This window comes from Puma concolor, chromosome B3 (genome assembly GCF_028749965.1).
Source record: "Puma concolor isolate L17-30 chromosome B3, mPumCon1.1.hap2, whole genome shotgun sequence".
Classification (NCBI taxonomy): Eukaryota; Metazoa; Chordata; class Mammalia; order Carnivora; family Felidae; genus Puma; species Puma concolor.
The window spans coordinates 51,072,723-51,100,149 of NC_141672.1; the positions used below are offsets into that span (position 1 = coordinate 51,072,723).

Sequence of the window (27,427 nt, forward strand, 5' to 3'; positions counted from 1 at the left end):
ATCTTTTAGAAGCTACTCTGGGAGGTACTCAAGTGTTACAACTTGGTTATTGGGAGGTATGAGGAAGCAAGCAATTACTACTGAAAATAGAATGGAAGGCTGAAACAAACAAGTGAACCTTATAACCCATGAAAAGCAAAAAAAAAAAAAAAAAAAGTATCAAAAGGAGAAATAAACTGACAAAGGGTATGGGTTATGAGAAGACAAATTCTGCATTCTGTACAAGAATTTTAAGTTGGCCAAGATAGTTGCATGGGATGGCTTTTAGATGAGTAAAGATGCAAAGACAAAGGGCTAGGGTGTAGGAGTAACAGATGGCTAGCACTTGGTCCCAACACAGACACATCTGCATTTGTTATTGAAGGAACTTTTTCTTCAAGAACATGTAAAAGTCAGATACAAGTTAAATATGTCACAATACATTTTTTAAAGAACTATGTTTTAAAGTAGTTACATAACCTGGGTAATTCCTCGCCGTTTTGTTCAGAAAAAACTAAGATCTTATACTTAAAGAATTCTTGGTTTTGGGGCGCCTGGGTGGCGCAGTCGGTTAAGCGTCCGACTTCAGCCAGGTCACGATCTCGCGGTCCGTGAGTTCGAGCCCCGCGTCGGGCTCTGGGCTGATGGCTCGGAGCCTGGAGCCTGTTTCTGATTCTGTGTCTCCCTCTCTCTCTGCCCCTCCCCCGTTCATGCTCTGTCTCTCTCTGTCCCAAAAATAAATAAACGTTGAAAAAAAAAATTAAAAAAAAAAAAAAAAAAAGAATTCTTGGTTTTAAAGAGCAAAAGTGAATTAACTTTAGAAGGCAGTATAAAGCCTGGACTTAAAATCTGATCTGGGTTTATGATACTGACCTCCTAGGGTAATTTGTGAGGATTAAATAAAATTATGTAAAACACTTGTGACAAATACTCTGCTAAATGGCAGCTCTTTTTATGTAAGCCATGTTTGCATTATATATATGATTTTTTAAAATCAAAAACCAGAATACAGAAATTTTTGCAGGAAGAATTTAATTGACCACAAGCAATACAAATTTAAGGTCACCCAAAGAATTATGGCTCTGGACCAAAGAATCTGCTCTGAGAAGAAACCATATTTTGGAGATCATATACATAAAGCTTTAATAAAAATCTAATATTTAGGGGTGCCTGGGTAGCTCAGTCAGTTAAGGATCTGACTTTGGCTCAGGTCATATCTCACGGTCCATGAGTTTGGTCCCGGTATGAGGCTCTCTGCTGACAGCTTGGAGCCTGGAGCTGCTTTGGATTGTGTCCCCCTCTCTCTCAAAGGTAAACATTTTTAAAAAATTCCTTAAAAATATTGTAACATTTAAAACAGTATTTACTCAATGCTTGTATTTTCAAAAAAGAGTAAGATGCTCCAAATAAATATTTTAGGAAGACAGAGGAAATAGTTACCTAAAGCCGTAAGAAACAGTCTTACACAGACTCAACCTGTAACTCCAGGCCTAGAACAAAAATGATATGCTAACACTAGGGAGGGTCTTCTCCAGTAACTTTTACTCTTTCACCTCTTTTGTTCCCAGAAACCAGTTATGAGGCTGATTTGAAAAAGGGCAGTGCAAATGTATAGAATGGAGTTCTACTAATTCCATTTTCCACATCTCTTTCAAGCAGCTACATTTTATATTTCCTCTAACCTAGTTAAAATTCTGATCATAGTTCAGCTGGTGTATCGCCACCACTTTTTAAAGTAAAAACTTGAAAATATTGGGGCACCTGGGTGGCTCAGTCGGTTAAGCATCTGACTTCGGCTCAGGTCCTAATCTCACGGTTTATGGGTTCGAGCCCTGCATCTGTGCTGACAGCTCAGATCCTGGACCCTGCTTTGGATTCTGTGTCTCCCTCTCTCTGCTCCTCCCCCACTTATGCTCTGTCTCTCTCTCTCTCTCTCAAAAATAAACAAACATTAAAAAAATATTTTTTTAACTTGAAAATATTAAGTAAAATAATAATCAGAAAACGAACAACCCTCAAATATAGGATGTAATCAGTAAAAAGCAATTTTATGTTCTTCCTACCCAACCCTAAAATCCTGTTCCAACTGTAAAAGTTACAAAAGTCACAACAAAGATTATGTGATTAACATTATAAAACTTATAAAAGCTGAAGCCTGCTTATCCCAAAGCAACTCCAACTTTATGCTTGGTGAATATAGAATTCCAGATGTAGAATAATACACCTGAAAAACAAAGTTTCACAGCAAACAAGTTTTCACTAAAACTTAGACTCTATTAGTCCTCCAACATATATTTTCTGTATACAGAAAGTCAATTTCTTTAATTGAAATTCAAGAAGGAAACTGGTAAGAAAATTCTATGACCAGAGTGATAGGGATCAATATCTGTTTAACATTAAAAGATAGCCCTACAACCCATTCTGGAAACACTAGGCTGATATCAACACAAGTGAAATAAACTGAAAAAAGTCTACTTTCACAGTAAGATTATAGGTTTTAATGAAATTAAGGTTTTACAGTCAAATGATTGAAAATGTTAGAGTAACACATTCCTGCCCTCAAGTAAGTATACAAAAAGCTTCCCTTTCTCTAATTTGATACTATTAAACCACAAATGAATCCCAAGGTGATCTGTAACTAAATGGAATTTGTTTTTGTGTTATCACCAGTTACTTTAACATATCACAGGAATTTACGTAACAGGCTAGAGAACAGAAGTAAGAGATAATAGGTGCTTCAGTACCACCCATATTATCCACTAAGACCACAGTGTGAGCAACAGAGTGTAGATTCATGGTAGTAGTTCCCTGAATAAAACAGCTTAGACAGAATCTTCCACAGACACAGGTTTTAGCAGTATCCAAATCTTGGCAAAGATGAAAAGGAATGATATGAGAGCCATATGGAATCCTATTAGAAAAAAAAAAAAAGTTGAAAAAATATTTAGCATGTTACTAGATTCAGAACTTCATGTATTGGGTGATGAATTACCGGATACTGAATTATAACCATGGAAAAATAAGATTACTCTATTAAGTGACTCAGTATATTGTTCTTTCTTCCAAACTGTTAAGAATGGGGAAAACACCATATGGCATATTGTAAACCTAAGAGTATCTATACTACTCCATAAAGTATCTTTTAGCACTGTCACCCAATACCATAACCCATGGAATAGAAGAAATCTACATTGTATTATCAGTATAACATGATCATTTAAAGCTACAGCTCTAGTATACAATTCTCATAATGGCAATGGGAGAATTACTGAGTTCTATCTGTGAAGAAACATTTATTTAAATAAATCCAAATACTCTCCTAGGCATCAACTGTTTAAAAGGGAATTTTAAACTGTGAAACAGATTTAAAACATATATTGTTTCAGGTATTTTTACTTTACTGGTTGAGCAAGTGCTGACCTCACCTTGCTTAAATCACTTACTTGCTATTAAAATCAAGTCAAACTCAAAAACCCGAAAAAGTCAAACTCTTTTACCCTCATCTCCAAGACACTGTTTTGCCTGCCCACTGCCCAACTCCTGACTCAACCATGCCCCAAGTCACTTTGTCTGTCTTCCAGTCTTTTCTTTGTTCTCTAGTCCCTAGCCTAGGCTGGCACATAATAGGTGTTCATATTTTTTCAACAAATAAATAAAACCTACTCTATAATTTAAACTGGAGTTCAAAACCCTATCAGGAAAAGTCTGAAAAGATACATATCAAATAAAAAAGTTTGCATTTCATAGGGATTTGGGACTGGTCTTGTTGGCAAATCATTTTTTTTCACATGTACCAGTTTGTTCCTTCTATAAATAACAATTTTTTAAAAAACTAAGAAGTGTCTACCACATGTGTATATTAACCTGTTTCAAGCTACTAGTTATACCCTAAGGAAAGAGGTAATAGTGTAATACTGTTAAGAACTGTATTTTCTATCTAACATAATTTAAATTCCCACATATTTTTCTAATAGACCATAAGTTTATGTTTGTAACCAGTAGTGAAGACAAGTTACCAAAGGCTAGATAATAGGCATTATTCTCATAGCTTTGGATCTGTATCCTTTTTATAACAAGTGGGCTGAAAACACTTGATAAATACAAGTGACGGGATAGATAGAAAGAAGTAAAGGGGCGCCTGGGTGGCTCAGTCGGTTAAGTGCTCGACTTTGGCTCAGGTCATGATCTCACGGTTCATGGGTTCGAGCCCCATGTCAGGCTCTGTCTGTGCTGACAACTCAGAGCCTCCAGCCTGTTTCAGATCCTGTGTCTCCCTCTCTCTGCCCCTCCTCCACTCACACTCTGTCTGTCTCAAAAATAAACATTAAAAAAAAATTAATGCCAGATAATAAATCCTATAACCAAAAAGTCAAGCAATGAAAGGGGGTGGAGATAAAACTTTAGATAGGGCGGTCAGGAAAGGCCTTTCTAGGTGTCACTTGGTTAAAGAACTAAATGAAGTGAGAAAGTGAGCTATGGAACTTTCTGGAAGAAAGGCATTCCAAGTAGAGGTAAGAAGCAGCAAGAAGGCCACTGGAGCAAGATGTCAGACTGTGCACAGCACTGTATAAAGTATGTTAAAGCCTATGACTATTACAATGAGGATGATGAGAATACCAGACTCTTATCAGAGGTACTGCATTTTATGACTATTAAAAAGTCTTACCTATTATATAACATGGCTCGTGCAGAGGATTCCAATAAAGTTAATGGCGTTTGCAGCATTATAACTGGAAGGGCTTTTGGTTGTTCAAAAGTATTTCCAAAAAGATCCAAGTACTCAAGGGATAAAGTTTGAAATTCACTAGGCAAAAATGGAAGCTTATTTCGAGCAGCTGACAAAAAACGCAGGTTTGTCAATTGTCCCATCTTGAAAGGAAATCGAATCAATTCATTATCATCAAGTTTTAAATCTGTAAGTTCTCGGAGCTGACAAAACTGCACAGGGAGTGCCTTAATTTTGTTCTTGCTGAGATCCAAACTCCGAAGTGACTTCTGGAGTGTAGACTGACACAAAGCTACACTAAATGATTCCAAGTGATTGTCACTCAAGTTAAGTTCTTGAAGATGGATGAGGTCTCCAATTGTAGCTGGAAGCTTTTTTATATGGTTGTGACTCAAGTCTAATTTCCTAAGGTTTTTTAAGCAAAGCATACGCATATCAACTCGGACAAGCCCACAGTAAGAAGTCTGAAGATGTTCCAGAGAATATGGGAAGTTCTTGCTTAGAGGATAGTCCTTTTTGGATGTGATAACCATTTTAGTTTTAAATTTTTCGAATTCTGAAGTCTTCACTGGTGTGAAGGTTGAAAGTGGTACCTCAATATTACAACCTCTGTGAGCGAGTCTCACAGCTGACAGGAAACTCTTTAAGCTGCTGGAATTGGCCTGAATAAATAAAAATAAGTTGTACAATTATAAATTCCATTTTAGATAATACATGCATGCTAATTTACCCTATAACAAATTCTATAAAGTTATACATGCAAATGATGGACTCATTTCTTGAAAATGGCCGTAAAAATAAATTTTTTACTAGTTTGATAAATTTCAATATAGACACAAAACAATTTGAAAGTTTTTGAAAAAATATGTTGAGAGACATACTCTAAATTTAAACCATTCAAAAGGGAATCAAAAGAGTATAAAATAAGACAGGAATACATGAAAAGATTCCACTTAAGACTTGGGTTTATCATGAACTGAGGCAAATCTCCAGTGCCTCTGACATAGATTGAGATGGTGCTGTGCACTGCAAAATACCCAAGGCTGCCATTCACAAAGACTTGGAATTATGAAAAGCAATGGTCCTCTCAAGAGCAGGGCCAAATGGCACTGTAAGAAGTGCTGGAAAACATCAAGAGCAAGACAGATTGCTTCCAGCTGGACAGAAAAATCACTATTAAAGTGGTATGGGAACTAAGTTCTCAACAGAAATATCTAATGCTTGCAGGACATTTCAGAAGTTTCCTAAAGTTTACATGTGAAGGACTGGTAACTTGCAGCAAGTTTGAGGAATATACATGATCCTATTTAGTTGGAATGTGGGAGCTTTGTAGAGGTGTAAAAGACTAGAAATGCAGTGTGGAGATGGTATAGATGAACCTGATACCATGATGAGGAGGATGGAATGATCAGGCTGTGGAAATCTTTTAAGAACTTGGAACAGGAGAATTACATGAGAAAAGCTAAATATTATTTCAGCAGCAATATACACAGTGAAGTAGTGTGAGTGAAGTCTGGAGACCTGGGTCAAGTAGGTCTGGTACAGGGTACCAGCTTAAAGATTTGGGAGTTTATATAAATAAAGACTGAGTTACGAGAATGGAAAACAGGTATGGTAAAGAATAGGCAGAAGATTAGAATAAAGCCTTTAATTGGGGATAGAAAAAAAAGATACCAGAGATAGGAAACAAAGGAGTGGCTAAGAAAACCAAGAGTAAACCAGGATAGTGTCCTGCCAGATGCCAAGAAAGGAAAGTTTTATAAAGGGAGTGGTCATCAGTGTCGAAATCTACAGACCTCAAAATAATGGCAATGTGATTGAAAAAAAGGAAGGAGACCAGTGATCTCTGAGACAGTTTTGATAAACCACTGAAAACAAAGGTCAAAAGGCAGTATGTGGAGGCAATGGATTTAACCTTGTCTTTGGGAAATTTGTCTATTCTATTTTGATTGGTTAGACCTCAGCTTTTTTTAGGTAGAAGGAAAAGTTAGTAGGAGAAGCTGAATATCAAGAGAAAATGAAAAACTATAAGAACAGGAGGAAGTAGAACAAAATGTTTCCATTCAATACAAATACCTTAAATAGTCATTAAACTCTATTGTTTACAAACCACTTTGCTTTGGATTAAGGATAATGAAAGGCTGAATAAGACATTGCTTCTACTCTCTGTGAGGGGGTGGGGAGAGGAAAAGGGGATAGGGCACAGTAAAGTTTTATTTTAATGGTTTAAGTATTTTTAAAAATTATAATAAATAAAATACCCCCGGAATGGAGGGGCCTGAATGGCTTAGTCAGTTGTGCGTCTGATTGGCTCAGGTCGCACGCAGTCTCATGGTTTTGAGTTCGAGCCCCACCTCATGCTCTGCACTGACAGCAAAGAGCCTGCTTCAGATTGTTTGTCTCTCTCAAAATAAATAAACATTAAAAAAAAAAAATACCCCTCAAATGGTTCTAATTGCATTTTTTTTTTTTTACACCAAATTTGATCTGTAATGGGTGACTTTGCTGGCAAATGTAGCCGTGTGCCACTGGCTTTATAGAATTCTATTCTAGGAACACCCTAAGTGTCCATCTGGAGCACGGAAGTAAGCCATTTTCCTTCCTCCTAATCCTGTCGCCTTAGCAGGCTGACTCTACACTGTTAGAGCCATGCCAGCATACCAGAGAAACTGTGTATGTGTCTGGTGAGTTTTTGAATTCCACCACAGACCTGCCATGGCTTCTTCAAACACACCTGCCAAGTGTACATCCCTATTCAGTTGTGTGGGATATTGAGGATCCTCAAATAGTCTCTTCTTTAAAGAAAATACAGCCAACCAACCTAATTGCTATGTTTTTTAAACAATCTTTTAAGTTTATTTTCATTTATTATTTATACATATTTACATTTATTTATTTAGAGAGAGATAGAGAGCAATTAGGGGAGGGACAGAGAGAGAGGGAGACAGAATCCCAAGTAGCCTCTTCACTTTCAGCACAGAGCCCAATCAGGGGCTCAAACTCACAAACTGTGAGATCAAGACTGAACCGAAATCAAGAGTCAGATGCTTAACTGAGCTGCCCAGTTGCCCCTTTAATCGTGTTTGTAATACCATACCTTACTTAAACAGATATCCACAGGAGGCTCCTTTAACCGAACAGTAGCTTTCCCCTCATCCATAAATTTGGTGAAGAATTGCTCAATGTTCTCCTTTAGCTGCTTAAAACCAATGAGAAAAAAGGACAAAATCTGGTATTGTTATTCAGTAATACTTATTACAATTAGACTATGCCAGTCACTTTCCCAGGCTTTTACTCCTTAAGTCTGCATGTTTTGTTGTTTTAAGTTTTAGTTTTTATTTCTGTGGGCTTTTTTAGCATTTGGGTAGCTACATTTCTTATCTAGCTTCTGGTAGATATTGCTGTTAGATCAGTCCAGTAACTCTTTCCTGTGACTCCCATTTGGGAGAATACTCCTCTTCTCCCATTCTAACTATGTGGCTGTAGAAGTTGTCAATAGTAGTTACTTGCCTTCTTAACTTCAGTCCATTAGTCTTAGGTGGACACACCTCCCACAAGACTATAAACGCCAGGAAAGCAGGAATCATGTCTCCTTTGTTCACTATTGTAATCACGGAGCTACAACAGTGACTGACACATAATAGGTGCTCAAAAATTTTTAATGACTGATGTTTCTGTTTTAGACTTCAACAACAATGTATTATTGAGAAGCCACTCTGTACCATGTACTATGACAGGGGGCTTGAAACAATAGTTTTGAATAAGACCAACATAGTAATTATGTTTATAAAGTTGTCAGTCTAATGAGAGACAATTATTAAGTAGGTAGTTACAAGCATAACAAATATTAAGATAAGGGAAGTATAGACTGCTCTAAGATCTTATGTAGCAAAGGAATATGAAAGTGACCTTAAAGATGAGAACTGAAGGATTAGGAGATGTGGGCAAATGAAGATAGTGGGAGAAGAGAGAGAGAATAGCATACCAATAAAGAAAAATGTGTGCAAAGCCTTCAAGGCAAGAGGGCTTGGCAGCTCCAAGGAGGTGAAAGAAGTATGGCTGAAGGATCCAGGAAAAAGAGGCAGGTGAGTCAGGAAAGGCAAACAGGGATTGCATGGTGAAAAATTTTGCAGACCATGTCAAGAATTTTGGATTTTATTCTGAAAATGATATCTACTGAGTGACCGGAAGCTGGGAACATAGTTACACCTACATTAAAAAAAAAAAAAAAAAATCTTTATTTACTTTGAGAGAGAGGGGTGGGGGGAAATCCCAAGCTGGCTCTGTGCTATCAGCTTGGTGGGGCTTGGTCTCACAAACCATGAGATCATCCCCTGAGCCAAAATCAAGAGTTGGATGCTTAACCTACTGGGCCACCCAGGCATCCTAGATCTGGGATTTGGGAAGTTCCCTTTAACCACAGTGTAAGAATGAACTTTGGGAGAGGGGAGAATGGGATGAGGTTGGTAGAGACATAGGGATATCTTTTAAGAGACCTAGCCAGACAAGGGATTCTGGTGGTTTCGACTGCAGCTGGGATGGAAGGAGGTATGAAAATCTGAAAGAATCCTAGGAAGTAGAATTGTAAGGATTCAATAATATATTACATGTGAGGATGCATCTTTTAAGAGACTAGCCAGACAAGGGATTCTGGTGGTTTAGACTGCAGCTGGGATGGAAGGAGGTATGAAAATCTGAAAGGGTCCTAGGAGGTAGAATTTTAAGGATTCAAAAATATATTACATGGGGATGCAAAAACCTTAAGGTTTCTGGATAGAGCAGAATATTTAATGAGTTGCAGAACATGATCAGAAAAGTAGGTTTCGGGGTGGCAAAGAAAATTAACTTTTAGATATTTTGAGTTTGAAATGCTACAACACATCCAAGTGAAGATTTCCAAGTAAGATTCAAGTTGCAAGTTAAGGGAGAGGACTAGCTAAAGATACAGATTTGCAAATCACAGTGAGATAGGCAGCAGCTGAATCATGGGGCAGAAAAGCTGGTATAAGAAAGATCCCCAACGTACTTCCCACACTTAGCACTAATACCTAGTCTTCAAGGCCCAGGACCAACACCACTTTAATTCATCCAAGAAATGTTTATTGGGCACCTACTATGTCCCAAACCCTGTGGCACCACCTCTTCTACAAAACTTTCTCAAGCCCCTATAATCAGAATTCATTTCGTTTTTTGATTCTGCTCTACTTCTACCTTTATTATAGCACTTACATAGTCCACCTTGTAATATAAGCACTGGTTTCTGTTTCCTTTCTAGTGTTGGAAGGACAGTGACCAAATCAAGTCTTCAACTCACTGTTCACAATAAAATTCTGATTAAGGTTACCACCTGCAATTATTAATGCAGAAGTTTTAAGGGCCATCATTACAGACTTAAAATAGAACCTGAACTGATCATGAAAAAGGGTTTGGGGAAGACAATGGAAGAAAAAAAAAGGGAGACCCAATTCTTGCTATGAGCTTGCTTGTCACCTTACAGTTTTCTAACCTATAGAATATTGGGTAATTGCTAAAGTCCTTTCAAGTTGAAAATTTTATAGGAGTTGATTCCACGAAGAGGGGGAAATTACACTTACAACTGCTTATATCAAATGTTAAGTGTCTCTGAATGAGATGGTAATGCCCCCTCTCCTCAACCTCTGAGTATACACTGTGGAATACGACACTAAGGGAAATAATTCTAGAAACTGTATAAAGTCCAGTGAAGAGTCAGATGCAAGGGTGGGAGATGACTTGCCCCCTCGACTTTATTTACAGTAGACACAAGGGTATTTCAGTCATTCTGACAAAATAACATAGTACCTGGTGAAACGAGGGAAAAAGGATTTTATAAAACCTGTGCTTTGGAAATTCTATTTCAACTTTCAACAGCTTCTAGAGTTTACTACTACTAGACAGATGAGAAAAAGCCCTGGTCCTAGAAAGTCAAGTCTTAGGAAATAAAACATTTGAAGGAAGGAAGGAAAAGGAAAGGAAAAGAAAGATGCAGTGAGCAATAACATTAGTATAAATATCAAGATGCAACCCAAAGCACTACTGCTTTACTACTGTACTAATCTGGTCTAGCGATCCTGGATACTATCCTTCATCACTTAAAGCCTTAAAAAAACAAACAAACAAAAAAAGGTAGCGAATATACCATGGGAGAAAATAATTTATTGAACAAAAGTGCAATTATTTTACTGTTCCCCTAAAGTGGACTGCTATTCCATTTAAAGATTAGTTTCGGGGCGCCTGGGTGGCGCAGTCGGTTAAGCGTCCGACTTCAGCCAGGTCACGATCTCGCGGTCCGTGAGTTCGAGCCCCGCGTCGGGCTCTGGGCTGATGGCTCAGAGCCTGGAGCCTGTTTCCGATTCTGTGTCTCCCTCTCTCTCTGCCCCTCGCCCGTTCATGCTCTGTCTCTCTCTGTCCCAAAAATAAATAAACGTTGAAAAAAAAATTTAATTAAAGATTAGTTTCATGCAGGCCGAATTTCCAGAGGCTTTACGACAGCAGGGATGCCACGTACTGCTAAACAGAAACGCTGTCAATTTGAAGCCAAAGGAACGGGAAAGAAAAATAAGGAGAAGGTGCGCTCTCAAAAGCTTTCCTCTTTCGGGTCCACAGGGAGACGCCCAGGACTGGGGGTGGTGATGGGGCGCTGGTACCCCACAGACAGGCTCCAGCCTCTGGAACGCGCGAGGCTCGAAGGGGAAGAGCTCGGGGCTGACTCCCGAGGCAGGGCCTGTTCGGTCCACGCACCTCATAGCGGGTCCCGCGCTTGTCCCTCAGGGTGCAGATGACCAGGCAGGTAGGGAGCGGGCCGCCTCGCTCGCCGCCAGCCCGAGGCCGCGGCCGACTCCCGGGCGTCTGCTGACAGAGGCTCAACACCGCCCGGATGCCCTTGCCCCGGTTCCTCATTCCCAAAGCCGGCAAGTGCCGACTGACTACTTCGACCTCGCAGTGCAGCTTCATTTTGAGCCAGCCGCGGCAAGAGCTCCACAACTCGGCTTTGAAACTGCCCCCTTCCCGCCGCGCAGCGCCGCCGCCGGGGTCCTCGAGCATGCGGGCTGTCCCCGGATATGCCTGCCTGCTCGGAGTGCCAACAGCTCGGGTTTTCTCAGTACAGTGGCTCTATGGGTCTGCGGGGAGGACGGCCTCCCCTTTCACTTGCAGGGCCGAGTCCTCACTGTGGTTGCGGGTCGGTGGAGCGCGGATACCGGCCCCTTGAGGACTTGGCTCGCATCTCCCGAGCCGGCGACTGGCGAGGCCGCAACGTCCTTTCCCGGGAACGCTTGCGGCTGGAGGCACAGGTGGTTATTGTTGGGGGCGGAGCTCTGTTTTCCGCGGTTCAACTTAACGCGTTTCCTGCACCTGTTGGGTCGCTAAACCGGTATCCCTGTGTTAAAAGGGAAAGTCCGCTTACCTATATAGCTTCGGAACTGGGGAGTTGCCCAATGCCAGCCGGGGCCAGCATGTCCCGGTGCTGAGGGGCTGGTGTTTGTTTTGGTTTGGGTGGCTCCCCCCGGAGGCAACACATGCCACGTCAGAACGGAATTTGATAGGACAATATTTGACTTGGCAATTTCTGTTGAACAGGTTCCCGCTTTGTAACCGCTATTAGGTTGGATAGAGTGACTGGTTTAACATCTGACATTGGGAGAGACTATCCAGACCCTATAAACACCTCCGGCTCTACATTTCTTGGTGGAGGGAGGCGCCCGGGGCGCACATCTTATTTAAGGAGGCGCTCTCAAAAATGGCGTGTGCTTCCCTGAGAGCACAGTCCTTTCTCCTTAAATTTTGTGCCCTCGACGCCTCTCTCGCCTCATCCTAATCCCAGTCTTTTATCAAACATTGATTTTGTTTGAGCGGTACTTTTGCAAATGTGAAATGGCTTACAGAAATACGGATTTTCAATTCAATTATGACAATATAATGATTTATCCCTAATTAGCTGTGAGTCCCTGTTTACAAGGTGCTGAACCTGAAGTGCTATCTGTTGATTCTCATTCTGAAAAACGTAACTGGTTCCTAAAAATTAGTAATGAATAAAACATTACGTTTCTTTTTTTTCTATTTAGTATTCTTGCATGGAGAGCATGAAAACACGGCTCCTCATTTAGCAACAGTTAATCATGTGGCCAGTGAAAACATACAATAAGCCAAACACACCTTAGAGTTTTCAAAGACAGACTTCAAGAATTACCCACTTTTGTTCTTTGAGCGGATAATAATATAGAAGAAAATAATAAAACGCCAGCCTAAAGCATTACACGTACGATAAATATACTCTGAACTTCCAAGAACAGTTGGGAGGTGGGGAAATCTTACATGTATAAACCAATGTAATTTTGATTAGAATAGAAATGTACAAAAAACAAGACTACAACAACAAAGCCTCAACCCTCTATTTGGTGTTACCTGGGTTGTTGAAACACGGATTCAGTGAATTCAGTAAATGTTAAATAATCTAAATATATGAAAGTTACTTAACAGTTCCAAGGTGATTTCAAAGTAGGACAATGGTTTGTATTGCCAAAAACGTATCTTCCTATTTGCCAGATTCTCAAATGTGGCATGTGCTTCCCTAAATATTTAAATAAGATTATCTTATTAAATAAGATTACATAAAATAATAGTGGCTTGAAAGTAAAATAAACATATATCAGTTTTTGGGATCTTAACTCCCACCTCCACCTCCCCCCAACATCTTCACCTTAGTTCCCTCATTTTTAATAGCTGAAATACTCGGATCTGGTGTTTATTTTGGTCTTCTTGGACTGTTTACCAAGCAAAATATTCTTTAGGGGTGCCTGGCCGGCTCGGTTCGTGGAGCAAGTGACTCTTGATCTCAGCGTTGTAAGTTTGAACTCTATGTTGGGTGTAGAGATTACTTAAAGTCTTAAAAAAAATAGGAAAGATTCTTTGATTACCCATCCACACTTCTGTCTTTACCACCATACAAATAGAATCTGCCTGTTGACCTCCTCTACCTTTAATTAGCTCAAGCTAGTTTGAATTGCAGACTGACTGAACATGGAAATACAAGGCATTTTAAAGTGGGCTACAGTTTTTGACAAAAGGAATCAGAGAAATAACATCTAGATCAATTTTCTTCTGTGAAATTGATTCCTTTTCTGCCTGGCCTACATACTACACTCATTCTCTCCTTTTTGTTTTGTTCATACTAATTAACCCTATTAATCTTTCAAAACCCTGTTCAGTTTCCACTGGCTGTCTCTAACATCTTGCTCTCCTTTTTTGGAGTCTGAAAATTCAATTGCACTTAAACTTACGTTTCATTTCTTTTATTTCACTGAGTTTCCAGTGCATAACAAGCATTCAACAGTTAATTAATTGAATCTCGGACTTTCCCCTTCATTTGTACCCGTAGTAAACTTTACTCCCTTAGGTTTATGGCTCAGTTAGGTTCAAACTGGTAAATCATAGTCGTATCATACTATTAAACAATGAGGTCACCATCTGTGGACAGTGTAGACTTGGCTGTCCTGGCACATTGGGACCACATCTTCGAGTTGGTTTTTTAACCATAAACTTCAACTAAATTAAATAAAGCTAAATAGTTAACAAATATACACTTAAGCATTAGACCTGTATAGTGCTACCTTGTCCCTGTTGATGCTCTGTAATTACATCTTATAAGTTGTGTTTCCACTATGATTTCCTAATTACTACCCATTTTTCCCTTGTTAGTGGTACCATGTCAGTTGAAAGCTGCATTACTTCCCTCCAGAGATATTCCTAAACTTACCAGGTCTTCTGGCTTCAAACTGTATTCCTTTATTTCATATTTATGGTGTTCTTGCTGTATGCCAGTACCTATGTTAGATGTTTAGAAGGCAGAGATGATTTTACAGTGTTTAGGAGAGACAAGCAAACCAACAATTGTACCACAATTGGATACATGTAAGACATTAGAGGAGTATAAAGTAGCCAGATGATGAAAACAATTTGTTTGCTAAACCAAGACCTTTGAACTTTAGCCTGAAGGTTCTGGGAAACTTGAACATTTTCAACAGGGGATAAAATTCACACCGTTTAGAAAAGGTTACTGTGGTCACTAAAGAGATTACTTAGGAGGTAGAGCAAGCCTAGAGGCAGGGATCAGTTGAAAGGCTAATGCAATAATCCACCATCTACACTACTGCCAAATTAAATTATTTTAGGGGGTCTCCTATCACAGAATCCTAAACTTTTACAGCTGAGACATACTTTACACATATTCTAATTCAATTCTCTTATTTTACACAAAAGGAATAGAGGCTGAAAAGAGTAAAGGGATTTGCTCACTACCTCTAGAGAGTGTTAGTGCTAGGACTTGTCGCCTATCCTGTACTTAATTCTCCCCGCAAACCTTAATGGATTTCCACTCTTTGCAATTTAATTAAATACAGTTGTGCAAAGGCTTGTTTCTTGTTCCCTTTGGAATCTAGTCCCTATTACTTAGCTGGACAAATCTCCCCAGGGCAGTTTCTGTGGTTTTCAGTTCCTGCTTAGCACCAGCTCTTTGGGATTCCTGGAAGCTCAACTCAGCATTTTGGAATACATGATATTTCATCTAGCACTTTTGGGTGTTCAGTTCAAGAAGAATCTTAGATTATCTTGTCCAAAATATTGCTATATGATTACTTATTTAATGCCCATCCTCACCTCTAGACTACAAGCTCCTTGGGTTCTGAGTCATTACTGTTACATGCAAGACCTAGCATAGTGTTCACATATAGTAAGTACTCAGTGCATATTTGTAGAAAGAATGAATATGTAAATGAATATATGCTATTCACTTATTCATGTAACAAATATTTATCAGAGCTGGCATTGTGCTAAAATAGAGCAAGCTCACAGACTAATGTGCATTCAATTACCATTGTTTGTGTTAGAGAAAGGAACTAGCCATTTGGAAGGGAAGGAAGCTTGCTTTCTCTTTCACTCCTAGAGAACAGTGAAATAAATTTTAGGTGGATCCAAGACTTAAACACTGAAAATGTAAAAGTACTACATGAAAACACAGAAGTTTTTTAGAATTTTGACACTACCTAAAAAAAGTAATGTAACAAGTTGACAAATTAAAACAGTTTTTTTAACGTTTATTTATTTTTCAGAGACAGAGCGTGAAAGGGGGAGGGGCAGAGAGAGAGGGAGACACAGAATCTGAAACCGGCTTCAGGCTCTGAGCTGTCAGCACAGGGCCCGATGCGGGCTTTCACAAACCACGAAATCATGACCTCAGCTGAAGTCAGACACTCAACTGACTGAGCCACCCACATAACCCCAAGTTGACAAATTTTAATACATAAAATGTAAATGTTCTGCATGGAAGGATATACCAGAAACAAAGTAATTACTAAGAATCTGGGGTTATGGTCAATATAAAATAACTTTGCAACTAATACGAAGGTCAAAGTGCTCATTTTCTTCTGCATAAGCTTTACTAATATATATAAACTACAGATCAGCAATACTTTAAGAAAGTGGCCTGTGGGCTCAAAGGAGAAATTCCCAAATACACATAACTGGCTTATAAACATAGGAAAACATGCTCTGCCTCATCAAAATTCAGACTGAAGCAATACTTACCATTTTTAGGCTAGCAGAAGGACAAACATAAAGAAGTTTGCTAATATACATTGTAGGAAGATTGTGGGGAAACAGATAGAGGTATTCCTTGTTAATATTGAGGGTTAAGTTCCAGACCACTGACATAAAGCGAATACCACAATAAAGAGAGTCAAAGGAATTTTTTGGTTTCCCAGTGCATATAAAAGTCATGTTTACACTATCCTGTAGTCTATTAAGTGTGCAATGGCATTATGTCCAAAAAATGTACATAATTAAAAAAATACTTTATAGCAAAGAAAAACTGCTACCCATCACCTGAGCTTTCAGTGAGTTGTAATCTTTTTGCTTTTGGAAGTTCCTTTTTAAAAAAATTTCTTTTTTTACATTTATTTATTTTTGACAGACAGAGCACAATTGGGGGAGAGGCAGAGAGAGAAGGAGACACAGACTCCAAAGCAGGCTCCAAGTTATCAGCACAGAGCCTGATGCAGGGCTCAAACCTACAAACTGTGAGATCATAACCCAAGCCAAGGTCAGGCACTTAACAGACTGAGCCACTCAGGGACGCTTGCTTTTGGAAGTTTTTACCTCAGTGTTGGTGGTTGCTGACTGATCAGGGTGGTTGGTGGCTGCTAAAGGTTGGGGTGACTGTGGCAATTTTTAAAAATAAGACCACAGTGAAATCTACCACATCATTTGATTCTTTTTTTCATGAAAAATTTCTCTGTGGCATGTGATACCGTTTGATAGAGTCTTACCCACGGTAGAACTTCTTCCAAAACTGGAGTCAATCCTCTCAAACCCTCCTGCTGCTTTATTAACTTAGGTTATATAACATTCTAAATCCTTTGTTGTCATTTACACAATCTTCACAGTATCTTTTAAAAATTTTTTTAAATTTAAATTTTGCTTAACATATAGTGCAATATTGGTTTAAGTGACTCATCATTTACATACAACACCCAGTGCTCATCAAAAGTGCCCTCCTTAATATCCAACACATATCTAGCCCATCTCCCACCCACCTCCCTCCATCAATCTATAGTTTGTTTTCTATCATTAAGAGTCTCTTGTGGTTTATTTCCCTCTCTTCTCTACCCCCTCCCTTTGCCATATATTCTCTTGTTTTGTTTCTTCACAGCATTTCTAATAGGAGTAGATTCCATCCTAAGGAACCACTTTCTTTGCTCATCTATAAGAAGCAATTCCTTATCTGTTCAAGTTTTCTCATGAGATTGCAGCAATTCAGTCCCATATTCAGGCTCCACTTCTAATTCTAGCTCTCTTGTTATTTCAAGCACATCTGCAGTAACATCCTCCACTCAAGTCTTGGACCCTCAAAATCATCCATGAAGGTTGGAATCAACTTCTTCCAAACTCCTGTTCATGTTGATATTTTGACCTTTTCCCATGAATCACAAATGTTCTTAATGGCGTCTAGAATGGCGAACCTTTCCAAGAGGTTTCAATTCACTTTCTCCAGATCCAATGGAGGAATCATTATGTATGGTAGCCATACCTTACAAAATGGATTTCTTAAATAAAAAGACTTGAAATTTGGAATGATTCCTTGATCCACGGCTGCAGGATGAATGCTGTGTTATCAGCCATGAAAACAACTATTAATCTCATTGTACATCTCCATCAGAGCTCTTGGATGAACAGGGGCATTGTCAATGAGCAGTCATGTTCTGAAAGGAATCCTTTTTTCTGAGCAGAGGTCTCAATTGTGGGCTTAAAATATTCAGTAAGCCATGTTATAAATTGTTGTGCTGTCATACAGGCTTTGTCATGCCATTTGTAGAGCGCAGGCAGGGTAGATTTAGCATAATTCTTGAGGGCTCTATGATTTTTGGAGTGGCCAGTGAGCACCGGCTTCAACATTAAGAACTACTTGAATATCAAGATAGTATAGCAGACTGTTCAAGTGTAACTAATTGTTTCTTGCTTATTTATCCTTTCCTTTTTGCTTTTAAATGAGTTCACACTTCTTTAGGCCCAAAGGATTCTATACCAAAGTGTTGAATATTTATGGAATTGATCTCTGAGGCATTTTAATCATTTAAAAATTATGTAGACCAGCTAGGAAATGTCTGGGAAAGCTATAGTTGGGGCAATGTTCGATTAATTTTCGAGAAGCCTGTGATTTTGGAAACTACACATCAGTGATTGATATAAACTCTAGGAAAATCATAGAAGTTTGACATTGGGCCCTTTTCAATCAGGCTTTATGACAAAATACCTTTTCTATGTTACCTATCACTAGGTTTTTTGTGCATCCTCAACTCCAGTTACACAAGGTTGTTTACCTTCCCCAACTCCATTCTTTGGCTCAAACTCTTCTCACTAGGCATTCCCTTCCATCTAGTGCTGCCTGTATAAATCCCACTCTTCAAGGCTTACATCAAAGGCCTCTTAAATATACTTCAAGCTAGAATTAATTTCTCTCTTCTTTGCTCCTCTTGTACACCACAAGCATACCCACCATTGGATACAGAAAGTTCTGCTTACTTAGTTGTACACAGGTCACTGAGTCACACAATCTGAAAATGTAAGGAAGGGCTCTTTGAGATAATCCTGTTTTCCTCCCTACATCTGCAAGTTTTAAGGGCAGGAATCAAGTCACATCTGGTTTTTAAATTTTGGATTTGTCTCTTCCTTCATCATGTACCAAAGTACCTAATTTAATGATTGGGTGGGGTGCCCTACCAGAATCTTGACATACCATGCCTTGGAGAAGCATTGTATTTTTCACTTTCAGTATAAAAGTTCATGTGTAAAATGTTGTTAGATTATTTCACCCTGTGGTACATTTTATAAATCAAAGCTTTCAGAGCCATATACAGTTAAGTTTTAGCTAGAGACATTATAAATGTCCCTGTGGAATTTAGACATCTTCCAGCAGATTTTCAGAGGGCATTTTTTTTTTTTTTTTGTAGTTGTAACCAAATCATCTGGTCAAAGTAACATACATTGTGCATTTACTTCTCACTTTAAATTTAACTACATTTAAATATCAAACACACCAAGGCTTTCATCATTTTTCTGAGCTGGTGTAGATGTGTCCATTAAAAAACTAGGGTGTGTCAATTAAAAAATAAGAAATCGCTTTGAAAACGTATTCTGTTCAACAAAACAGAAACTCCTACTGTTGACTCTTAATTATTACAGCTGACTTTAAGTTATTTTATTAATTTGTGCCAGCAGGTGTCAGTGCTGAGTTGAGGCAAAAATCGTGTTTCCAAGGGTAAAATTTTAATTTTTGAGATGTAAGTGGCTCGGGCGATGAAAAGATGTTTAGATTATGAAACTGTCCACATTTTTAGAGTTTAAAATTCATTCCTCAGGGGCCTCAAAAGAGACGGGGTCTCGCTATGTTGCCCAGGCTGGAGTGCAGTGGCTATTCACAGGCGCGATCCCACTACTGATCAGCACGGGAGTTTTGACCTGCTCCGTTTCCGACCTGGGCCGGTTCACCCCTCCTTAGGCAACCTGGTGGTCCCCCGCTCCCGGGAGGTCACCATATTGATGCCGAACTTAGTGCGGACACCCGATCGGCATAGCGCACTACAGCCCAGAACTCCTGGGCTCAAGCGATCCTCCTGCCTCAGCCTCCCGAGTAGCTGGGACTACAGGCGCGCGCCACCGCGCCCGGCGCTCAGAGGCAGCGCAAAATGATACTAGAGGTTGAGGTGCGGTGACGTCATCAGCTGTGCCGGCTTGGATTGTTTCCAAGACCTTTCTGTTAACAGCGTGGCCGCATAGCATTCGCGTCATTTGTCAGCACTGCATTCTGGGTAAACTGTCTCAAACATTTGAAGAGCGCATGCGTTTGCGAGCTCTTTCCTTTTGCCTCGTTGCGTCCGGGAGAGTAAGATGGGTCACCAGCAGCTCTACTGGAGCCATCCGAGGAAATTTGGCCAGGGTTCTCGTTCTTGGTGAGAAACAGAATGTGATGTTAGGAAGGGTTGCGCTGGCATGTGACGCGGCCAGAACTCTAATGTAGAGGAGCCTGCAGGCGGCGCGTGAGGGCAGAGCGACTCTAGAGCTGTGCCTGCCGCCATTACGGGCCTCTGACGGGTCGGGGAAGACGGGCGGTGCGGGTGGTGGCCCCAGAGTGCGGAATCCTTTTATTTCTGTGGCCTCCAGTAGCGCCATCTCTTTTCTTACAGCCGCGTCTGCTCAAACCGGCACGGTCTGATCCGGAAATACGGCCTCAACATGTGCCGCCAGTGTTTCCGTCAATACGCGAAGGATATAGGCTTCATTAAGGTACGCGGCCGCGGATGCCATACTGGTGTTTTGTGAGCGGAGAACGTTCACATATTTCCTTACAGTGAGCTTGCGATCAACACCGTTTTCCTCTTTGTCTTGGCTGTGAGCCGGGCTTTTTTTGGTGACGGATGACCCTGCTAAAATAGTTGTAGTAGTTAGGTCAATGGGATAGGACCATGTAGACTTTATAAACGGTCTGACTCCGATTGACCAGTGCCATGCATTATAGTGGATGAAATTACTTGCTTTTTCAGAAACCACTGAAAGTGGTTTTAGTTCTCTTTAGTTTTAGATCTCTTTAGTCTTACCCAGACATTTTTTTCCCAGCAAAATACATGTGTTGCCTCCTGCCCTGAAATGCTGAATAGTATCATGTAGTGGAATGAGCTTGAGGATTGGGGCCAGATAAATTTTGTTAGGATTCAGACAGAAGGCTGCTTTTTAATAGTCCTATGACATTGGTCCAGGGTCATGAAGTTCAGTGTCTGCCTGAGAAAAATAAACGGCAAGGTTGTTGCAAAATTTGTATATGTTTATATGGAGCTGTCTTGATTGTTCGTGCTAGTGTCCCCCTCCCCTCCCATGGGGAAAACTACTTCATTGTCTCTGGGATACGTTAACAGTCATTGGCATTAATGTGTGATCTCTGGCAGACACAAAGTATCTTAAGCTTAGACTTTTAATTTTGACCAAAGAGCAAGTATATGCTTGCTGTTACAGTTTGGAAGTTTGTATGTCTTACTTAGTGGGAGGTGGTGAGTGTGTCCCTGGTGAGAATGGACTCAGACCTTGAAGCTAACTCTGTGTCCTCAGTTTCTCAGGTTAAGATTAAATGAGTGTATGAATGCCTCCTACAGTAGTTTCTGGCACACAGTACCAAAACGTTAGCTGTGTAATTAGTTCTCTACTTAATAACCATCGAGAGGTTTTGGTAAAGATCATTTTATGTATTAGTATTTTCCTAGTGGGAAACTGAGGGAAGAAGTGAGAATACCAATACTGAAGTTTACAGTCTAAAATATATAATTGTTGTGGTTTGTGGAACGGCTTGTGGGCATTCAGTAAATACTGCGATCTTGGTAACTAGTTTGGGTGGGTCATATCCAGCTTAAACCTCATTTTTCTAAAATGAGCTGGTGTTTGCGAGAATAAAATAGGATACTTAAACATTTTGAATTAATTTCCTTTTTTTTTTTTTTCAGTTGGATTAAGTGAACTTCCTTGAATGGGTCATCCAAGATCCCTACCTTAACTGAAGATATCCAAGATAACCTATCTTAATGCCAACTCATTGTACATAAAATAAAAATACTTCAATTATGAGTGTTTTAATGTGAACGGAATGGTCAATTGATTATAGAAGTCTTTTTAAAGTGTGCTATTTAAAATGCCCTATTTTAAAATGTATCTCAATGTGTTCATCTTCAAAATATGTGGCTTAATTTCCCTCAGTTATGTAAAAGTACCCATGCTGAAATCTGGGAAAAAATTCCAGTGTTGTTTTTACACTTCAGAAAACTTTTTGTTACATAAAGCGACTTCTATATGTAGGAGCATTCAACATGTAACCTGGGCAACTGTCTCAGAAGTAATTGATTTGCTATAGTGAGCTAGGGCAGTAGAAGTAAAAGTGTTGAAATATGTTTTTGAGGAAAACCCTGTTCTAGGAATTTCCTGGAGGTGGAGAGGTGGCAGTCTTAGCTTTTGGAGAAATTTCATGGATAAAAGTTTGTAAATTTCTCAAATATTTGTATGTGGAAGGGACCAGTGTTTAAAAGTTCACCGAATGGGTCTTGTGAGCAAAATACTTTAGTGGGGCAAGGGTGGAAGGAGGGAAGCCTGTCTGTTGGAATAGTTTAGGCAAGGATCTTAGCTAGGGCTAGGATAAAAGGGAGTGTGGTTGAGGTAGTCTACAAACAAATGGCCTCTGAAGAGGAAGATGACAGGATTTGTTGAAGGAATGGATGTGGGGGATACAAAATAAAGAATGACTCCAAGAGCTTCGGCCTGAGCAACTGGAAGGTTATAGTTGCTACTAGGCGAGGACTGAAAAAACAAGTTTGGGAAAGTTAAGTTTGGGGCATGGTAAGTTGAGTGCTTCTTAGATATCCATATGGAGCTCCCAAGGAGGTAGGCATTTATTTGTACACATTCCTCTGGAATCCATGACTACTTGGGACTGGTAATACAGCTTCTGTTGTCCCCAGGGTGTGAATAATAGCTACTATTTTGGGATCTTTGTTAGTGAAAGATCAATTCCTAAAGTCTAGGGAATAAATATGTGAAGAGGACTGTTATGGGTTACTCTAGGGACAGGTGGGAAGATGAGTAAAGCAGACTGAAGGAGAACCTACATAGTGGCATACTAGAAGGAAGACAAGGAGGGAGTGATCAGCTAAGTGCTTCTGATTAACCAGTTAACATCATCTCACAGGAGGGGAAATGTGACTAGAAATGAGTGGAAAAAGCATCTTAATTGATTTTCAAAGTATGACAACCATGCTGTTGTAGGGGGTCATGGAAGTTGGGGACAACTGAAGCTTAACTTTCATGAGCTTTATAGGAAATCCATCTCTACCCCTAACCTTTGAGGCCTAGAAGTATGAGCTAAACTGCGGTTATTGCCGATCAAATGTCTAGGGAAGAGCCAGATGTTAAACATCAAGGAGGTAGAATATTGGGAGAAGAGCTTGAAGATGTAGGAAAGTTTCTGGTAATGGAATGGAGCTGGTGTTAACGACGGTGGGTGAGGACCTGTGTTAGCTGAGCAAATGTAAAAATTTGAGGTGAAGATGAGATAGGCTCCTACATCTAGTGATTTAGGCAAATGAGGTGGTGAGAAGAGTTTGATTATGAGACTCCTGAGTGAACTAAAACTCCAGTCTAGTAGGATGGCGCTGTGTAAATTCTCATGTACGTAGCATTGGCTAAGGGAACATACCCTAGACGTTCCTGGCCATGTGTATGTGGTGGGAGTGAGTGGGAAGGCTTGGTGTGAACAGGTAGTCCGGTTCCTCTGCTAGAGGTTGGATAACTTCCTGTTTTAAGATTTAAATGTATGTGCCAGACGTGTGAAGTGCCTTATGTGTGCTATTTTTCTCAAGTGTCTACTTTTTCATGCACGTGCCCATTACACAGCTGAGGAAACCGGCTTAGGAAAGTAATTTTCCCTAAGTCTCCCGAAGTAAGAAAGGGATGAGAACTGGACTACAACTTGAGGCTGTTTGATGTCAAAGCTAATTCTCTCAATGCCCACTACATACTCTTCCCCAGAGACCATTACAGAAAGGCAGGGACTATTTCCATATTTACCACAGCATGTAACCGGTGCCTTATATATTAATAGTAGGTCTTTAACTGAAGAAATAACCTAGTAAAAGCTCAATAATGTCAATGGCAAAATACAGATCCTATGAGAGAGGTCCAAACAACCAATGGAGCGTACAGAATGTATTTTTAGGTTTGAGTCCCTTGACTTACTAATTTAGATCTAAATGGGACCTGTCAAAGAACCTGTCAAGGATTTTACTTAGCTCATTACTGAAACCAGTAAACTGTTTCAGCACATTCAAAGAATTCAAAACATCACTAGTGGGTGTTGAAATAAACTTACAAAAAAATGTAAAACTGGCTTTTTTAATGAGAGGAAGTCAACTATCCATCAAACAATATTAGAACTTGTCTATGGGCAAGTATAATTTATATACAACTTTCAAAGTTGTGGAATAGCTTGAACACAAAGGCTCAGAATCCCTCACTCCAAGACTGTGCTAGACAAAAGCTTTAATTTCCTTGAAAGACACCCAACAAACTTTTGGTCCATGTCAAAATCTTTCACAGTTTTTCTCTACAGATTTTTACCTATAATTGGTAAAATTTTCAAGTTCATGTTTTGTGCCAGGCTCTGTTCTTAGTGCTTTACTGGAATTAGCTGCTTTAATACAATGTGAGGTATAATCCCTATTTTGCAAATAAGGCAACTGAGGCAAAAAGAATAAGTAAATTTACCAAGATAGTATAGTCAGTAAGTGAGGTTCAAACCAAGTAGAGTATCTCCAGAACTGCTCTAATCATTAAATTCTAAATGTCCAACAATTATGAAAAGCTTTGGTAAATTTTAGTTTACCAAAATAGCCCAGAGAAATAATTTTCAATACAAAGTGGGAAATTATATATGTGGTACGATTTCAATATGTTAAAAAATGCCCAGAAAAAAAGGAAGGAAACATACCAGCATATTAGCAGTGATTGCCTTTGGGTGATTTGATTTGAAGCATTCAGATTTAAGATTTATTTAAGGGGGGAGAATCCAGTGACTACTGCAGTATATAGTGCCCCAGGTACCAATATTGCCAGTGAGGCTCCTGCCCCTTCCCAAACAGTTCATTCTATTTTTAGATTGCTGTGGTGGCAAGTTCTTTCTTAGCTTTGCTATGATTGGTTCCATTGATTTCCACCCATTGATATTAATTCTATGTGGTGCTGTGCAAAACAAGTCTAATCTCTTTTCTGCAAGAAAAAAAAAAGTTCAGCATGGGAGCTCTTATGTTCTCCCAGAATCTTTTTATTTTAGGTTAATTTGTGATTATTTCAACTGTCCCTCATAGGGCATAATTTAAGCCATCTCTGGTTTTCTCTGAATTAATTCCACTCCCTCTAGATCCTGACAGTGCCTGACATGGCACATTTCACAGGGCAGGCATGCAGTAAAAATTTGTTGAATGAATCAGTGAATGAGCAGGTTTGGTAACGATTGTAATTTGGTTGGGTATCAGTGTGTCTTTACTTTTTATGGGCGCTTTTTTTTTTTACCATTACAGAGAGACCAGAGACCATATGCTTGGACAACTACCTGCATGGCTAATGCCCCTGACAGTTTTAAAATGGTCTGCTTTGCATAACTTCTGCCTAGGACATAGTTCGTTTTGAAAACTATCCTTAAGCCTTAGCGCCTTAGAGATTTGGACTTTTAGGTGGGCAAAACAAAGCTCTTCTAGTGGTATAATTAAATTTTTTTTTTTAACATTTATTTATTTTTGAGACAGAGAGAGACAGAGCATGAATGGGGGAGGGGCAGAGAGAGAGGGAGACACAGAATCGGAAACAGGCTCCAGGCTCTGAGCCATCAGCCCAGAGCCCAAAGCAGGGCTCAAACTCATAGACCACGAGATCGTGACCTGAGCTGAAGTCGGACGGTCAACCAACTGAGCCACCCCGTCGCCCCTCTAGTGGTATAATTAAGAAGGGCTTAACAAGGTGTTTAAATTTCTTTAATATCCACAGAAGTTGAAAACAGGAAAAAGGAAGAGAAGGCTGAGCTACTAGGTGTTTCTCAAGGGTTAATTTAGAAAATTAAAGGCTCAATTTGTTGATATCACTGAATATATGTGTATACGGGAATCAAAGCTACGTAGGAGCCAAAGATTGGACTAGATTATTACCTGTGCTAGTGCTAGGTGTCCTTTGTCTTTCAAAGCTTTAAAAGAATTCAGATTGGAAGTGACAAGCTTAATCTAGATGGGCTAACTATCATTTGGTATCTCAATTTAGAGTCATTTGGTTAATTAGAAAACAATTTAAAGAAACCAGGACTGACTTTTGTGTTTACTGAAAATCCTTTGTTAAATTTAGCCCATTATGTATGTCAATGGTGACCATTCCCTTGAGCTGCTTCCAGACTGGACCTTCTGATTCCTATAAACAAATGCTGGATTCCCTGACAGACGTATTGAAGGCCTGTAGGACCACAGTGCCCTCCTTTTCTGTTCATCACTGCCCCCCCACCCTCACAGCCCCCATTGTTCTCATTAGTCCCCTTAGCCTCTGAACACCTTTTTTTTTTTTTCCCCAATATATGAAATTTATTGTCAAATTGGTTTCCATACAACACCCAGTCCTCATCCCAAAAGGTGCCCTCCTCAATACCCATCACCCACCCTCCCCTCCCTCCCACCCCCCATCAACCCTCAGTTTGTTCTCAGTTTTTAAGAGTCTCTTATGCTTTGGCTCTCTCCTACTCTAACCTCTTTTTTTTTTTTTTTCCTTCCCCTCCCCCATGGGTTTCTGTTAAGTTTCTCAGGATCCACATAAGAGTGAAAACATATGGTATGTGTCTTTCTCTGTATGGCTTATTTCACTTAGCATCACACTCTCCAGTTCCATCCACGTTGCTACAAAGGGCCATATTTCATTCTTTCTCATTGCCATGTAGTACTCCATTGTGTATATAAACCACAATTTCTTTATCCATTCATCAGTTGATGGATATTTAGGCTCTTTCCATAATTTGGCTATTGTTGAGAGTGCTGATATAAACATTGGGGTACAAGTGCCCCTATGCATCAGTACTCCTGTATCCCTTGGATAAATTCCTAGCAGTGCTATTGCTGGGTCATAGGGTAGGTCTATTTTTAATTTTCTGAGGAACCTCCACACTGTTTTCCATAGTGGCTGCACCAATTTGCATTCCCACCAACAGTGCAAGAGGGTTCCCATTTCTCCACATCCTCTCCGGCGTCTATAGTCTCCTGATTTGTTCATTTTGGCCACTCTGACTGGCGTGAGGTGATATCTGAGTGTGGTTTTAATTTGTATTTCCCTGATAAGGAGCGACGTTGAGCATCTTTTCATGTGCCTGTTGGCCATCCAGATGTCTTCTTTAGAGAAGTGTCTATTCATGTTTTCTGCCCATTTCTTCACTGGGTTATTTGTTTTTCGGTGTGGAGTTTGGTGAGCTCTTTATAGATTTTGGATACTAGCCCTTTGCTCTGGATACCTTTCTATCTACTTAGAAAGAGATCCCTGCCTGCCTGTATGTTTGAGAACCACTGACCTTGGAGCAAGGACTAAAACATCGCTGGCCTTGGA

General features: G+C 39.8%; 2 protein-coding genes and 1 non-coding gene across 5 annotated transcripts; 1 reads left to right on the forward strand and 2 right to left on the reverse strand.

The window, feature by feature from the left end:
• Positions 1-994: 994 nt before the first annotated feature.
• Positions 995-12,113, reverse strand: LRR1 (leucine rich repeat protein 1). Of its 3 annotated transcripts, none has more exons than XM_086709822.1 (4): positions 11,465-12,113; positions 7,803-7,904; positions 4,646-5,367; positions 995-2,890 (listed from the first exon to the last, which is right to left on the reverse strand). In XM_086709822.1, the coding sequence occupies exons 1-4, from the start codon at positions 11,765-11,767 to the stop codon at positions 2,650-2,652; spliced, it is 1,368 nt and encodes a 455-aa protein (XP_086565948.1). In that variant the 5' UTR covers positions 11,768-12,113; the 3' UTR covers positions 995-2,649. The 3 variants fall into 3 exon arrangements, with proteins under 3 accessions (XP_086565948.1, XP_025775604.2, XP_086565950.1); XM_025919819.2 differs by having other exon boundaries at positions 7,803-7,901; positions 11,465-12,112; XM_086709824.1 differs by lacking the exon at positions 7,803-7,904.
• Positions 12,114-19,641: 7,528 nt separating this feature from the next.
• LOC147579979 (signal recognition particle RNA) lies at positions 19,642-19,941 on the reverse strand. Its single transcript, XR_015253052.1, has one exon.
• Positions 19,942-20,063: 122 nt separating this feature from the next.
• On the forward strand, positions 20,064-21,898 carry RPS29 (ribosomal protein S29). Its single transcript, XM_025918599.2, has 3 exons — positions 20,064-20,223; positions 20,458-20,557; positions 21,763-21,898. Exons 1-3 carry the CDS (start codon positions 20,162-20,164, stop codon positions 21,769-21,771), a joined length of 171 nt encoding a protein of 56 aa, XP_025774384.1. The 5' UTR covers positions 20,064-20,161; the 3' UTR covers positions 21,772-21,898.
• The last annotated feature ends 5,529 nt before the right edge of the window (positions 21,899-27,427 follow it).

What these genes read in the sequence shown, in the direction of transcription:
- LRR1 (XM_086709822.1), bottom strand. Translation starts at nt 11,767, where the DNA reads ATGCTCGAGGACCCCGGCGGCGGCGCTGCGCGGCGGGAAGGGGGCAGT. An exon ending in AGCGCGGGACCCGCTATGAG is followed by an intron (nt 7,905 to 11,464) that starts GTGCGTGGACCG and finishes ATTGGTTTTAAG; the next exon opens with CAGCTAAAGGAGAACATTGA. An exon ending in CGAGCCATGTTATATAATAG is followed by an intron (nt 2,891 to 4,645) that starts GTAAGACTTTTT and finishes TTTTTCTAATAG; the next exon opens with GATTCCATATGGCTCTCATA.
- RPS29 (XM_025918599.2), top strand. Translation starts at nt 20,162, where the DNA reads ATGGGTCACCAGCAGCTCTACTGGAGCCATCCGAGGAAATTTGGCCAG. An exon ending in GGCCAGGGTTCTCGTTCTTG is followed by an intron (nt 20,224 to 20,457) that starts GTGAGAAACAGA and finishes CTTTTCTTACAG; the next exon opens with CCGCGTCTGCTCAAACCGGC.